This window comes from Vollenhovia emeryi, unplaced genomic scaffold (genome assembly GCF_000949405.1).
Source record: "Vollenhovia emeryi isolate VEMERY1.0 unplaced genomic scaffold, V.emery_V1.0 DF939548.1, whole genome shotgun sequence".
NCBI lineage: Eukaryota > Metazoa > Arthropoda > Insecta > Hymenoptera > Formicidae > Vollenhovia > Vollenhovia emeryi.
The window spans coordinates 21,193-35,488 of record NW_011966818.1 but is presented as its reverse complement, the minus strand read 5'-3'; the positions used below and the strand labels follow the sequence as shown (position 1 = coordinate 35,488).

The following is a 14,296-nucleotide window of genomic DNA, read 5'->3' as shown; positions in this document are numbered from 1 at the left end:
TTTCAGAAAGATACGGCCATTTGTATTTCAAATTTGACCAATGAAGAAATATATCTGCCGTCAAATCGATTCGCTTATTTTCGTATTGTTCGATTTCTTTGATCGCCGCTCCAAGAGCAGTTCCTAGATTGTGGTCTTCGTCCGAATTGGGCGATTATTAAGTTTTCTCGATACATTTGACGAAAAATATTTCGTCGCACGTGACAGGTTGAAATTTGGAATTTTAATTAAAAGAGGATGACTAAAGAACAAAGAACGGTGTGAGAAGGCGTATACATTGGCTGAGAACGTCTTGTTACAAGATAGCAACTTTAGAATATCGTTTGGGATTCTTTTTCGACAGGTAAACATAGAAATTAAACACGCGTGATTTTTATTTTTTGAGAGAAGAAATAAAAATCACAGAACAACTCTTATTTCTAATTATAATACAAATCGCTCAAAGGTTAACAGTTAATTTTTATCGAAATGGGAAAAAGGTTAATAATTATAATTTTTACTTTTAGATATAAATCATCTATGATTTTTAAAAATATTAATCAAAAATAACTGTTGTATATTGATCCGGAAAAATAAAGATTTAACGCGAAATTAAACTTCAAATTGACCAGTTGGTACAGTAGACTTAATAACTCGATTAAATTTTATGTTTTAAAAATAATTCTTACATTCAATCCCTGCTTTATTTCCCTTCCGCCATGCTAGACAGCGTGGTCGGCATGTACATGTTAAACTTTACTTTTCTAACCGCTGTCGCATATTGAGATCTCCCAGATCCGCAATTTCGCCAGTCTCCTTTGACAAGAGTAACAATTCCGTGGTATCGCGATACGATTTATCGCGAAGTCATGATATATAAAGAAGAGTAGAACGATCTATATTGGTTGTGTGCGTTATGTTTATGATTCGAAATCACCCGGTCAACGAAAGTCATCGGCGGCATACAATTTCTAGCGGCAATTTGGTCGCTCGTATATATCTATGTTATCATGGTAACTAGGACTAACAATAAGAGGATGAGGTGAGAGGCGTAACTGCTACTCATCTACAATGGAGCGGGTCCCTCGATGGCTCTTTCTCTTGCTCCGGAGCCGTTTACGGACCACGCGGTGACACTCGGTCTGCTTCCGGACGGGGCCCAAGACTCCCAAGATGATAGTAGGCGATTCGAGTCAACTTATTGAATCGGCCTTCCCGTCTCGGATGTATTCACACCAGCTCCAGAGCCTTCCACGTACCCAGACGTCCTCGTATTGGCTCAAGAAGCCTCCACGTGCCCTGACGATATCGTACACGTTCCGAGCGGCCGTTCTCACCTCTCGTCTTCGCCGTGGCTCCGGAACGAAAGAGGCCGAGACCATGCGCGCTATCACCTTTTATGCTCGTGAATCTTTGAGCATGCGCATGATCCGGTCCTCCCCCTACCTCCTGAGTCCGCTCGTGGGGACCGTGTTCTACACTCTCACAATTCTCCCCCTTTTTGTGTCCTTCCTTCCATGAAGAACACAAAATCATTTCGCCGATATTCTTCTTCTCCATTTAACGCCTTTCGTGACAATTTCGCATTAGTTATTCTTATTCTCTATGTTAGTTCTCCTCCATTACCTATATCCCTCATCTTGCTTAACTACTTACTATATAGTATTTTCTTGGATCAATTTACTTAGCCTAATTACCTATCTGTAGCGTCGCAGGGAGGTCTTCAACCGTGTCCTGGTTCGTCCGATCATCACTGTTATCTTGAATACCTTCCTTATAATATTTCCGTAAATTTAAGCGATTGTATATCCCTATTTGAACTGTCCCCTCGTCCGGATCGACCAATGCAAACGCGTTTTTCCCCATCGGCCGGGATATTCGGTACGGTCCCTCGAACAAGTGAAAAAACTTTTCTATCACTTTGTCTATTGCACTTGAAAGATGCTTGACTCTCAACAGAACCAAATCCCCTGGTTTGAGCTCAATCTTTGTAAATCCTTTCTGTGCTTTTTTCCGAGATTTAAAATTCTTCTTCAAATTTGCCCCCGCCCTCTCTATTAGAATTTCATGCGCGGGCTGTTCGCTTCTTGGATAACGGATAATTTCAGTGACTTTATCGTGTATTGGCTTCCCAAACTGTAACTGATAGGGGGTTATTCCCGTGCTCTGATGGACGGTGGAATTCAATATTTTTTCGATTTGCGGTACAAAATAAGCCCACTTGGTGTGCTGATCGGAGCATAGAGTTCTAAATAAACGGCCGAGCTCTCGCATAACCCTCTCCGTGGGGTTCGACTGTGGGTGCCTAATCGAGCTATAAAGCACGCGGATTTTTTCTCTTTCTAATCGCGTTTTCCACAATGCGGATGTGAATTGCGTGCCATGATCGGAGAGAATTCGTGCCGGCTTTCCGAACTTCGGAATATAATGGTTCATAATTCTGTTAATACATGTAACCACCGTGGCCTTTTTAATCGTATACAAATTAACATACTTAGTAAACGCATCGATGGCAACCAAGATGTGCTGCACCCCCCTCGGCTCCTGGGAAGAGGGCCATATAAATCTACCGTTATTAATTCGTTTGGTTTAGTCACCTCAATGAACTGATACTCTCCTTCCATTGCTACATTCAAATATTTTACCCGTTGGCACATATCGCAATGCAATATAAAACTTTTTACCTGACTCGACATTCCCCTCCAATAATAAAATTGCTTAAGATACCCTAAGGTCTTATATACCCCTGGATGTCCCAATCGCGTATGTATTTCCTCAATAATCGGCCGTCGCATTTTTACTGGTACCACTATTCTCCACGATTCTCCCCCTTTTTCCTTATGAAACATAACATCCTCAAATTCCAAAAATCCGCTCTTCTCCCCAATTTCGCGGTAAGCCTGTCTATATCGCCCGATCTCCAAATCGGCCTTTTGCCATTCTCCCAGCATCCTAAGATTATGAGCGAAATTGGCATCTCTTTTGGAGAGACCTTGGATTACTGGCAAGGCATCTTCCCTTTCTACCAAAGAAAAACCTTGACATATCGATGCGATTATGACGTTAGACTGATCTCTTTCTCCAAATCTTCCTTCTGGATTTCGGCTAAAGAAATCGGCCACCTTATTGTCTACTCCTTTACAATAAGAAACGGAGAAAGTATACTGCTGCAAGAGTAACATCCAACGAGTCATTCTCATGCTAACGAAATGAGCGGACTGTAAGAAGGTAAGGCTCCCATGATCCGTCAAGATGGTGAAACGATTCCCTATTAAATACGTCCTAAATTTTTCAACCGAGTAAATAATGGCCAGCAATTCCTTTTCCGTGGTAGTATATTTCCCTTCCGCGACCGATAGGCAACGACTAACTATTCCCACTACATTGTGGTCTCCTCCACCATCTATTTGATATAGCACCCCCGCGATTCCCTGATTACTGGCGTCAGTTTGTAAACGGAATGGTACCCCAGGAATGATGTGCTTTAACATAATATATTTACTCAAATCATGTTTGATTTGCACGAAGGCCAATGAATGCTCTTTCGTCCACTCCCATGGTACTTTCTTTCTCAACAGCATTCGCAATCTATCCACCGAATAGCTGTGCCTGACATTAAACTGTCGATAGTAATTGCACATCCCTAAAAATTGTTGCAACTGTTTGATATTCATTGGTTCCTCGAATCTAACTATCTCCTCTAACTTATCCTGTTTGGGCGCAACTCCATCAGACGATATCCGATACCCCAGGAAGGATACGCTTTTCACAAAAAATTGACATTTGTTTGGATTCAATGTGAAATTATACCGAACTAATCGCTCACATATTCCCCGGAGGATCTTAACATGTTCCTCCCAGGTTTCTGTTCCTATCAGAATATCGTCGATGTAACATGATACATAATCTTCAAACTGGTTTCCTAACGCCATACCCAGGGCCCTCATAAATCCGCTCCCAGCAGTCTTCAACCCGAACGGTACCCTCTTAAACTGGAAGGTTTTCCCCTCAAACAAGAACGCGGTCATGGGTCTCGAATCGCGGTGCAACGGGATCTGCCAATACCCATGGGTCAGATCCAGCTTTGTGAAATATCGAGATTTATAATATTTTTGTATCAATTCATTAATTACTGGAGGGGATCCCTGTCATCCTCTATTGCATCATTCAGATAGCGTGCGTCCAAACATATTCTTACCTCGCCGTTTTCCTTTTTTACTATTCTTAGAGGGTTACAGTATGAGCTTATGCTTCTCTCAATGATGTCGTCGGTTAGCATTTTCCTTATCGCTTCCCTTGCCGCGCCCCTCAATGCATGTGGAATGGGATAATTGTGTCTTATTTTTGGCCTCTCCTTCTTTAAGGTTAACCTATGCTCGTATCCTTTGGCATGACCCGGTTTATCGGAAAACACGCTTCTAAATTCTCTAAACAATTTCTCGATATCCCTTTTTCTACCGCGATCCGAAAATATCTTCACCCCTTCACCCCTGTTGGCGTCGTCGCAATTTTTTCTAACGTGCTGGTAGATTTCTTGTACCTCCCTGGTTTCCGGGCTTACCTCCCTTGATCTATTTCTCTTATTCGTCCGTGTTTTTTCTCTCTCCGGCGTTTCGTCTCTACTTTTATTTTCGCGAATTCCCCCCTTATTCCTCTCTAAGTCCTCACTAGTTTGATTCTCGCTGGGCTTTGTTATACTATCCTTGTTGACTTCTACTTCTTTGTCTAATTCTTCGACGATACTTCCTTCACTTATATCTGAGTCTCCTTCTACCTCTCTTATCCCTAACACAAAAACCGAGACGGCGTTCTTGATTTTATCGTAAGTCCCTATTTCTTGTTCGTTTCGCTCGAATATTATTTCATCGTCCTTTATTGTTTCGTTATGTATTATTATTTTACCTTGGTTGTAATCAATTACTGCCCGATTTTGCGCCAACCAGTCGTGACCGACTATTAGCTCAGACGTTAATCCCGGTATCACTAAAAAAGAGCTCTCAACAACTACACTACCTATTTCTATTTTGATGAAGGCTTGGCGCGTCACGGTAACTGATCGTTTCCCTATCGCGGTAGACACTGTTAAGCTACTCACGGGCAATTCTCTAAGCTTAGTCTTTCCCTTTATCTCTTGGTAGAATTTTTCCGACACCGCCGATAATTGACTTCCAGTATCCACCAACACGGTAGTCTCGCAGTAATTAACTATCCTGGCCTTTAGATGTGGACATCGGATTACATGGTGATTCGTTTTGTGTGTTCGCGCGTCCGTCTTTTCCTCAATATCATATCCTAAATTTTTTTCGAGGTCATTTTTTATTCGATGCGATGCCGGACCCTGTTTCATCGCACCTACCCTTAGTTTAACTGTTCAGACCGTATCCCCACGCTTTCGCCCCTATCTCGTTCTTCCCTTTCAGGCGAGATTCCGCGGTCTCTATCGTCGGGCACGGCGATTGCCCGTATCGTTTTTTCATATCCCCCCTTCGTTTCGTTTGTCCTCCGATTCGTCCCCTCTTCTCCCCCTATCCGCGATTCTCTCCTCTCATGACACTGGCCCCCCCCGCGCGCCTCGTCGACCGTCATCGCGATTGTACCTATCTTCTTTATGAAATTGATTTCCATTTTCTCGGTAGTCATTTCGCCGGAATTGGTTGCCCCTCGGATATTCCTCATATCTACCTCTCGAAAAGCCTCCCTTGTTATATTCGTCAGACCGTCCTTCACTATAATTATTTTGCTGTCTTAAATCCGGCGTGTTGACATTTCGCATTCTCTGACTCGAGTACCGCGGTCGATGGCCTTCGCGCTCATGCTCGGATCGGAGCCCATCAAGGTTAGCTAATGTTTGGATTATCGCGCTACTGTTGTTCGGATCAACGGTTGCCAATGTTTCCCTAACCCTGAGAGGGTATTGCTGAATAATTTGAAAGTTTATTTCATAGTCCGGTAACTGCGGCACGAAATATCGCGATTTCTTTTTTTGGCTATAGTAATATAATTGCAATGATCCCTCTCCCTCTCTATACCGTTTTTCCAACCACGCGTTTTTAAATTGTACCTTGGCCTGAATTGAATAAAATTCCTTTAGGAAGCTCTCTTTAAATCCTTCATACGTTAGAATTTCGCTGTGCAAATCTTTCCATAATCCGGCTCTACCCTCTAACGCTTGCTCTATTATTACTAATTTATTCTCGTCAGTTATATTTTTAACCCTGAAAAATTTTTCTATCTGTTCGAGGAACTCCACGGGATTAGCGGATATCTCGTCCGCAAACGTTGGCATTTTAATATCTAAGTTATAACGACCTAACTGTCCTAGCATCATTTGTATGTTTTGTCCCTCTACTCTCTGACCTGTATTTTCACTCGTCCCTGCCGATTGCTGATCGTTTATTGCCCGGAGTGCCGTTAATTCTGCCCGCGCACGTTCTAGTTCTTCCTGGATCCGGCTTATTTCCTCCCTGCTTCGCTCCATCTCGCTCGCCGCAATTTCTGCTAACGGGTCCCTTTCCATTATAGGCATGTTTTGTCTTTTCTCTTTCTTTCCTACAAAATTGTAACTGTTATACTTTTGCTTCGCCTGTCTTCCCGTCCGTGTTACATATATGTTCCTCTCCTCCTCGGCCATACACTACTATTTCCAATCTCTCATACTCTGCTTTTATTATCCCGGTTCTATTTCTAGACTCTTTCGAATACCACGTTGGGCGCCAATTGTAAGGTAACCCTCTTCTTCACCTCGCTATATGAGGCCTCCGATTCGGGTTGCCTTGGTATTCAAGATCAGAGTTATGGCCTTACAAGGAATTCCGTGAAGTAATCGACAATGCTTTATTTCCCTTCCGCCATGCTAGACAGCGTGGTCGGCATGTACATGTTAAACCTTACTTTTCTAACCGCTGTCGCATATTGAGATCTCCCAGATCCGCAATTTCGCCAGTCTCCTTTGACAAGAGTAACAATTCCGTGGTATCGCGATACGATTTATCGCGAAGTCATGATATATAAAGAAAAGTAGAACGATCTATATTGGTTGTGTGCGTTATGTTTATGATTCGAAATCACCCGGTCAACGAAAGTCATCGGCGGCATACAATTTCTAGCGGCAATTTGGTCGCTCGTATATATCTATGTTATCATGGTAACTAGGACTAACAATAAGAGGAAGAGGTGAGAGGCGTAACTGCTACTCATCTACAATGGAGCGGGTCCCTCGATGGCTCTTTCTCTTGCTCCGGAGCCGTTTACGGACCACGCAGTGACACTCGGTCTGCTTCCGGACGGGGCCCAAGACTCCCAAGATGATAGTAGGCGATTCGAGTTAACTTATTGAATCGGCTTTCCCGTCTCGGATGTATTCGCACCAGCTCCAGAGCCTTCCACGTACCCAGACGTCCTCGTATTGGCTCAAGAAGCCTCCACGTGCCCTGACGATATCGTACACATTCCGAGCGGCCGTTCTCACCTCTCGTCTTCGCCGTGGCTCCGGAACGAAAGAGGCCGAGACCATGCGCGCTATCACCTTCTATGCTCGTGAATCTTTGAGCATGCGCATGATCCGGTCCTCCCCCTACCTCCTGAGTCCCGCTCGTGGGGACCGTGTTCTACACTCTCACAAAATAATGTACACCAGTTCGTATGCGTCTTTCCTGGATACGATCCTGAAAAGGGCCCAGGCACTTTTAGCCGTTGATACACTGTTGGCGCGAATAAAAACATGGCGGAAAATTGAGAACGCCTAGATCAAAGGTGCCGACAGAGAGTGCTGCCCATACTGGTTATACTGTGACGTAACCGTAATGGCTCCTGCCCACTGGATGCGTTAACGTTTGCCGCGCGGTGGAACTTAGCTAGGGAAACTAGCACTAGCCAATCCAGCTCCGAGCGCACGAGACGTTAATTGCTGGTTACCCTAATCAAGTTCCGCCGCGCTGCAAACGTTACCGCGTCCAATGGACAGGAGCCATAAAATTCGGCCAATCACAGTCAAAAACCAGTGATACGTGTGTATCTACATACCATGTTTGAAACTCGAATAGAGGATGCATTCAGCAAACAATCTTTGTAGGGATTTTCGACTTTCTAACTAAACTCCGAACGAATTCTGAACATACTTATAACTTGGCAACAGGAAATATGTCTCGTGCTAGCATTTACGAAAATTAGAAAAAATTTTGCAAATTAAGAGCCCAAAATCGTGAAAATGAGATTTCAGATAGCCCATTTGGGCTACAGGCGATTTTTTAGATTTAGCGATAGCCATTTCGCCGGTGAGATAGCCCAAATGGCGATAAATCGCCCAATCTGGCAACCCTGCCTTCTTCTTGAACTCGTCTGTGAGAAAAGATAATATGTTATTCGTAGAACCAGAAAAGGGATCGATTTCTTCTTTTTGGCAAAATCCCCACCACTTTTTAAAACCGGAATTATATTGTCGGAGTGATGATTCTGATAACGATGCTATTAGTATATCTATTGATTCCCGTGGAACTTCCTTCCGGGTGAAGTCTTCCCTAATAGTCTGCCGGCCACCAATGAAAGACGATGCCACAAAGGGTGTGTTTCTCTGTAAGAAGACCGTATCAATTTTTCGTTTGGTTGGAAAATAATGGGCTCAGCATCGAGTAATGGTAAAAATAGAGGGAACCATGGTTGTGTCTCCCAATATGGCACTATACCATCTGAGCCTTCATGTTGAATTTTACTTAAAACTTTTAATATTACGGAAAAAGGAGGAAAAGCGTAGAAAAAAAATAGTTTCCACTCTAAAGTAAATGCGTCAATGGCTATTGAACCGGGATCCTGCCGCCATGACATGTATTTACGACATTTTGCATTTGCTCTTGAGGCGAATAAGTCTATTTTTGGCTGCCCAACAACTTTTACTATCTCCTGGAAGGCGCTACCGTCTAGTTCGAATTCTGTTTCCGGTTGCAGTCTCCGTGACTCATAATCTGCCTCAACGTTCTCTTTGGAAGGAATATAGGAAGCCGTAATCCAGATGTCCCTTCGCTCGCACCATTGCCACATTTCTCTGATAAGGGAACGGAGACCTTCGTAACGATTGTCTCTCATGCGATTAATATGTGCAATCGCTGTTATATTATCTAAGCGTAATATGTTATTACAACTTCGTCTGTTACTTGCGAAGCATTTCAAACCGAAAAAAGCTTAAGTTTTAATAGATTGATGTGTAATTCTAAATCTTCCGCCTTCCAATACCCGTGACTGCGCTGATTTTCACAAGAAATGCCCCATCCCGTGAAAGAGGCATCGGAAAAAATTTTTAAGTTATTATATAAACCGATTCGGTTATTGGCGCGCTCGTGAGTAGAATGTTTTTTTTCCACCATGCAAATTCTTCCTCTAGCCCTACCGAGGGGGTCATTATTGCATCAAAATTATTTTGATTCTCTTCTAATGCGCGAAGTCTTTCCTTCTCGAATCGTCTCACACAAATTATCCCGTATTTTGACGCCGGACACCGAGAAACTAGTGTACCTATAAACGCTGCAAATTCTCTTATCGTGCAATACGATCTTTTACTAAATTTATTCAATAGGTCTATTGTTCGATGTATTTTTTCTTCCATTAATTCTATAGACATCTTGTTAATGATAACAATTGCTTCAGGTTCTATCGTTTATTAAGCCCGTGGTGTCTTTTGGCAATACAGTTTTCTTTATCTGGCTGACGCTCTGATGCAACGAACAACTCAGATTCCGTTACTCAGGCACGAACTCTGACTCTAACTAAGATCCGCGCAAGCGCAGAAAGAATAGGCCCGCGAATGCGCATAGGCATGAACATCTTCCGGCCACCTTGAAAGAACTTTCAATATAAATTTGAATATAAAATTAAAGTGTTCAACTTAAACTAACTTAATGATAAACTTAGTGAACTGATTATAATAGGCAATTAATAAATGAAATTCGCAGTCGATTGTCTTTTATCTTCTCTTTAACCTTCAGGAAAATCCGTTATTGGAAGCAAGCACAGCTTCCTGACAGGCCTTTTAAATATTCCGCTCGAAGTTCGTAATGTGACGACTCTTATTTCACCATCCGAATCTGGGTGTACTTGCATTATTCGACCCAATCGCCACTGGAGAGGGGGGAGATTATCTTCCTTTATTATGACCAGGTCGCCTTCTTTCGCCTTGTAACGAGTCGCCAGCGAACACCGCGTATAGCTCCGGCACCCCCTCCTTGCGCGCGATCCCCCGCCTCGTCTCTCTGCCGCTCACCTCCCACTTGCGCCTATATAACGGCACCGCGCGCCCACCGAAGCACCATTCCCGCCCGGCGAGTTGAGCCGGCACATGCTCTCAACAAGCGAGCTGAGCTTCGAGAGAGACTCCATCGCCTCGTGTGCTGAACGGGGCCCCCCCTTCCCGACGTGCGTGCTGAGCATATCCTTCTGATCCTACCGTACGAGCTGAGTACGGCCGACACTCCGACGTGCGTGTTGAGCGCGTCTCACCGACCCCGATGTACGTGCTGAGTACATTCCTTCAATACCGACGTGCGTGTTGAGCACGCCCGCCCCGTCCGCCCGCCCTACCGAGGCCCCGACCCGAGGGGCTGACTTCGACACCGAGCTCGCGATCGGGGAACGCGCTTGCGCCGCCGCAACCCCGCGTCGTCGCACCGCGACCAGACCCGGGGAGAATACGACCGGCGTTTAGATGTTAAGGCACTAGATATTAAGAAACTAGATAATAAGACAGTAGGGTTAAGATATTAGAAGTCATTAGCGCAGGGAACTGTATTATATTAGCCTAGGGCAGATGAAAGAATAAAAGACGGAAAACGAACAGAGCATGCAGTCTATTGGCCAATTCCCGCCGCCCGGACCTCGGTCCATACTCCGAGCTATCCGTAGCAAGGAAAGAAAGTCACAGCCTTATTGCTGGAAGTTGTCCATTTGGTCCTCTTCTGCAATTCTTGCAAGTATTCCGTCCTCCATCATTCCCAAAACAGTTGGCTTAATTTTTGAACTCGTTGCCATCTGGATAGACAGCCTTCTGGAGCATCAAGGTAACTTTTCTGCCCTGGTTGCAGAAGTGAGCTCCCAATTAGGAAATGTGCTGGTGTCAAAACAGAAAGATCTGACGGATCGCTCGAGAGCGGGGTTAATGGCCGCGAATTAAGCACAGCTTCTATTTGAGCGAGAAGAGTGCTATACTTACTCCTCATACGTCAGAACGCGTCATTCTGTATAGTGTGTAAATGTCTCTTGGTACTCTTCACCGCTGCCTCCCATAATCCTCCAAAGTGAGGAGCGCGAGGTGGGATGAAGCGCCACTTTATTCTATGTTCCGCCAATTCTGATTCGATTGATTTTTGTTCCTTAATTAAGAACTCGTACAATTCTTTAAGATGCTTAGCTGCTCCCACAAAGTTGGTGCCATTATCCGATAATATTTGAGAGAACAGTCCTTTGCGAGCGATAAACCTTCGTAAAGTAGCGATGAATGCGTCGGTTGATAGATCCGTTACCATTTCTAGGTGCACTACTTTTGTACTTGTACAAACAAACACGGCAACGTATCCTTTGCTGACATGGATTCTTCCTCTGCGTTTGCTTTCTCGAATTTGAATTGGACTCGCGTAGTCTATACCTGTGATGGTAAATGGTCGGTCCACACTCCGAATTCTCTCGGCAGGAAGCTCACCCATCTTGATCTCCATTGTAGTTGGATTGATACGATAACATTTAACATATTTCTTGATGATCTTACGTACTTCTCGTCTCCCGCTGATTGGCCAAAATCGCTGGCGTACATCGTGCAACAATTGTTCCGGTGGACAGTGAAGCAATCGTTCGTGCCGGTCGCGTAGAATAATACTGGTGACATGGTGTTTTGTAGGCAAGACGATGGGATTTTTCTGTTCCGATTTGATCTCCGCGTGTTGCAGCCTACCTCCTACACTGATCAAACCTTCTTCATCGATGTATGCAGACAGTGCGCGTAACTGACTTTTTCGTGGGAATGGTCTGCCTTCTTGTAGATATCGAATCTCCACGGGAAAAGCTTCTTGTTGAACCCATCGTAGAATGATTCTTTCCGCTCGTTCCAGCTTGGCCGCGGTAAGTGGCGTTGCTTTCCTGCCCGATCTACAGCTTTCTAAGAACCTGTAACAATAAGCTACAATTCTACATAGTTTACCGTATGAGGAATACTTTCTTAAACGTTGGCGCGTGTGAGTCAACATCAGACTGATTGACAAGGATCTCAAATCGGGTAATATAATCTCTGGACTTTCCATTGCAGGGGGTGGTTGCTTGCCTTCTCTTAACCAGCAAGGACCATTTCACCACAATTGTTCTTCTATTAAACGATTTGCTGAAACCCCTCTTGATAAGAGGTCGGCCGGGTTTCCTTCCGACGATACATGTGCTCACGTGGCTTCCTCTGTAAGACCCTGAATTTTTGATGCCCGAGTGGCTACAAATGTCTTGAGTAGATGCGGTGGTGTCTTTATCCAGCTGAGCGTTATCATACTGTCACTCCACAGTCTGACCTTGTTTATTTTGTCTCTATAGGACCTTTTGACAATGTTGTACAGTTGCGCTAGCAAGAGGACGGCTTCTAACTCAAGCCTCGGTAAAGATATAGTCTTCAGCGGTGCCACCTTCGCTCTTGCACAGATTAACTCCGAATGATTTATCCCTTGCTTATCTCTGTAGACTGCATAGACATGCTCCATATGCTGCTTCTGACGCGTCTCGATACCCATAAAGATCGAAGGTCGACACTTGGTTTCGAATATTGACATTCCTATGTACTCTTATGTCATTCAATCTAGCAAGCGATGTGTTATAATCTTCCCAAGCTATTCTTAAGTTCTTCGGTAGCTCTTGATCCCATTCCACTTGCTGCTGCCATATCTTCTGCATGATGATCTTTCCAACGATGAGTACTGGCGCTACTAATCCAAGGGGATCAAACACCTGTGCAATTTTTATAACACATTCCGTTTTGTATTTAATGCATTTCCTTCTAACGTAACCTGGTATTGGAAAGTATCCGTGGTCGCATTCCATAGAAGTCCCAACGTCTTAAGTGGCTGATCCTTGTCTACCACGAGCAAATTGTCTGCTCTGCTGTGTTCTGACAAATGTTTTAGTACGTCTTGATGGTTTGCTCTCCATTTTCGCAAAGGAAAATGTCCACGTGCCAACATTTTCGTCAACTGAGTTTGCAATGTTATTGCACTTTTCAGTGTAGGTCCTCCAGACAGAACATCGTCCATGTAGAAGTCCTCCTTTATCGCTTTAGCTGCCAATGGAAATTCTCGTTTGTAGATATTTGCCAACTCCTTGAGGCATCGCATTGACAAGAAAGGGGCACTTGCCGTTCCATAAGTAACAGTATTCAATTTATATAATTGTTGATATTGCGTTTTTTCATCACGCCACAGAATCAATTGCAAGTTTCGATCCCGATGATCTACTAAAATTTGCCTAAACATTGATGTTATATCCGCCGTCAGAGCAAATTCATGCGTTCTGAATCGAATCAATATTCTCTGTAGATCGGCTTGTAAATTCGGTCCAGGCATCAGCGTGTCATTCAGTGATGCGCCGCTTGTAGTCTTTGAAGAAGCGTCGAAAACGACTCGTAACTTTGTTGTCGTGCTTTCGGGTTGGAAAACTGGTTGATGTGGAATAACATAATGCTCCTGCGCAAGTACCTCACTCTGATTTTCGACTGCTGACATGTGACCCTGTTGTAGGTATTCCCTTAAGAACTCGTTATAAGATTTCTTCAACTCTGGATCCTTAGATAAGCATCGCTCCAAGAAACTGAGTCTTCTAATAGCCTGTGGCATAGAATCTCCCAAATTCACATGCGAACGAATTGGCAACCGAACGATGAATCTGCCATCATCTTGTCGTGTAGTAGTGTTAGAGAATAAATTCTCACAATGCATTTCCTCTGGCGAGTATGGACAAACCTCCGGAACCTCTTCTTGGATCCAAAACCTCTGCAGCTGACTCTGTAGCTGTGAATTAGTGACCACATTGCAACAATCCAACGTGTTGATAAGCTCCTCTTCCAATTCTCCACCGATGATCACTCCCAGATGCGTATTCTGTAGAGCAGGTCTTCCTTTGATGTGATTTTCCAGTGCGCCAATAATAATTTTCCAATATACTCCTGCGCCGAAAAGCATATCTATAGGTCCTGGTTTGTCGTATGTGGGGTCTGCCAATTTAGTATCCCTTGGGAGTTGTATTTAACTTGACTTGTGGTAACTGTGATTTCCGGTACCACTAAACATTCCACCGCTGTTTTAAAATCCCC

General features: G+C 44.0%; 1 protein-coding gene across 1 annotated transcript in view; it reads right to left on the bottom strand.

Annotated features, from left to right (window-relative positions):
• Positions 1 to 11,183: 11,183 nt before the first annotated feature.
• The window catches only part of LOC105557253, an 8,473-nt gene continuing 5,360 nt past the window's right edge, over positions 11,184 to 14,296 (bottom strand). Inside the window, exons 5-8 of the mRNA XM_012004437.1 lie at positions 12,999 to 14,197; positions 12,722 to 12,939; positions 12,391 to 12,627; positions 11,184 to 12,120 (exon numbers count right to left, since the gene is read on the bottom strand). Coding sequence (XP_011859827.1) covers positions 11,184 to 12,120; positions 12,391 to 12,627; positions 12,722 to 12,939; positions 12,999 to 14,197 — 2,591 coding nt within the window. The remainder of the gene's footprint in view (positions 12,121 to 12,390; positions 12,628 to 12,721; positions 12,940 to 12,998; positions 14,198 to 14,296) is intronic.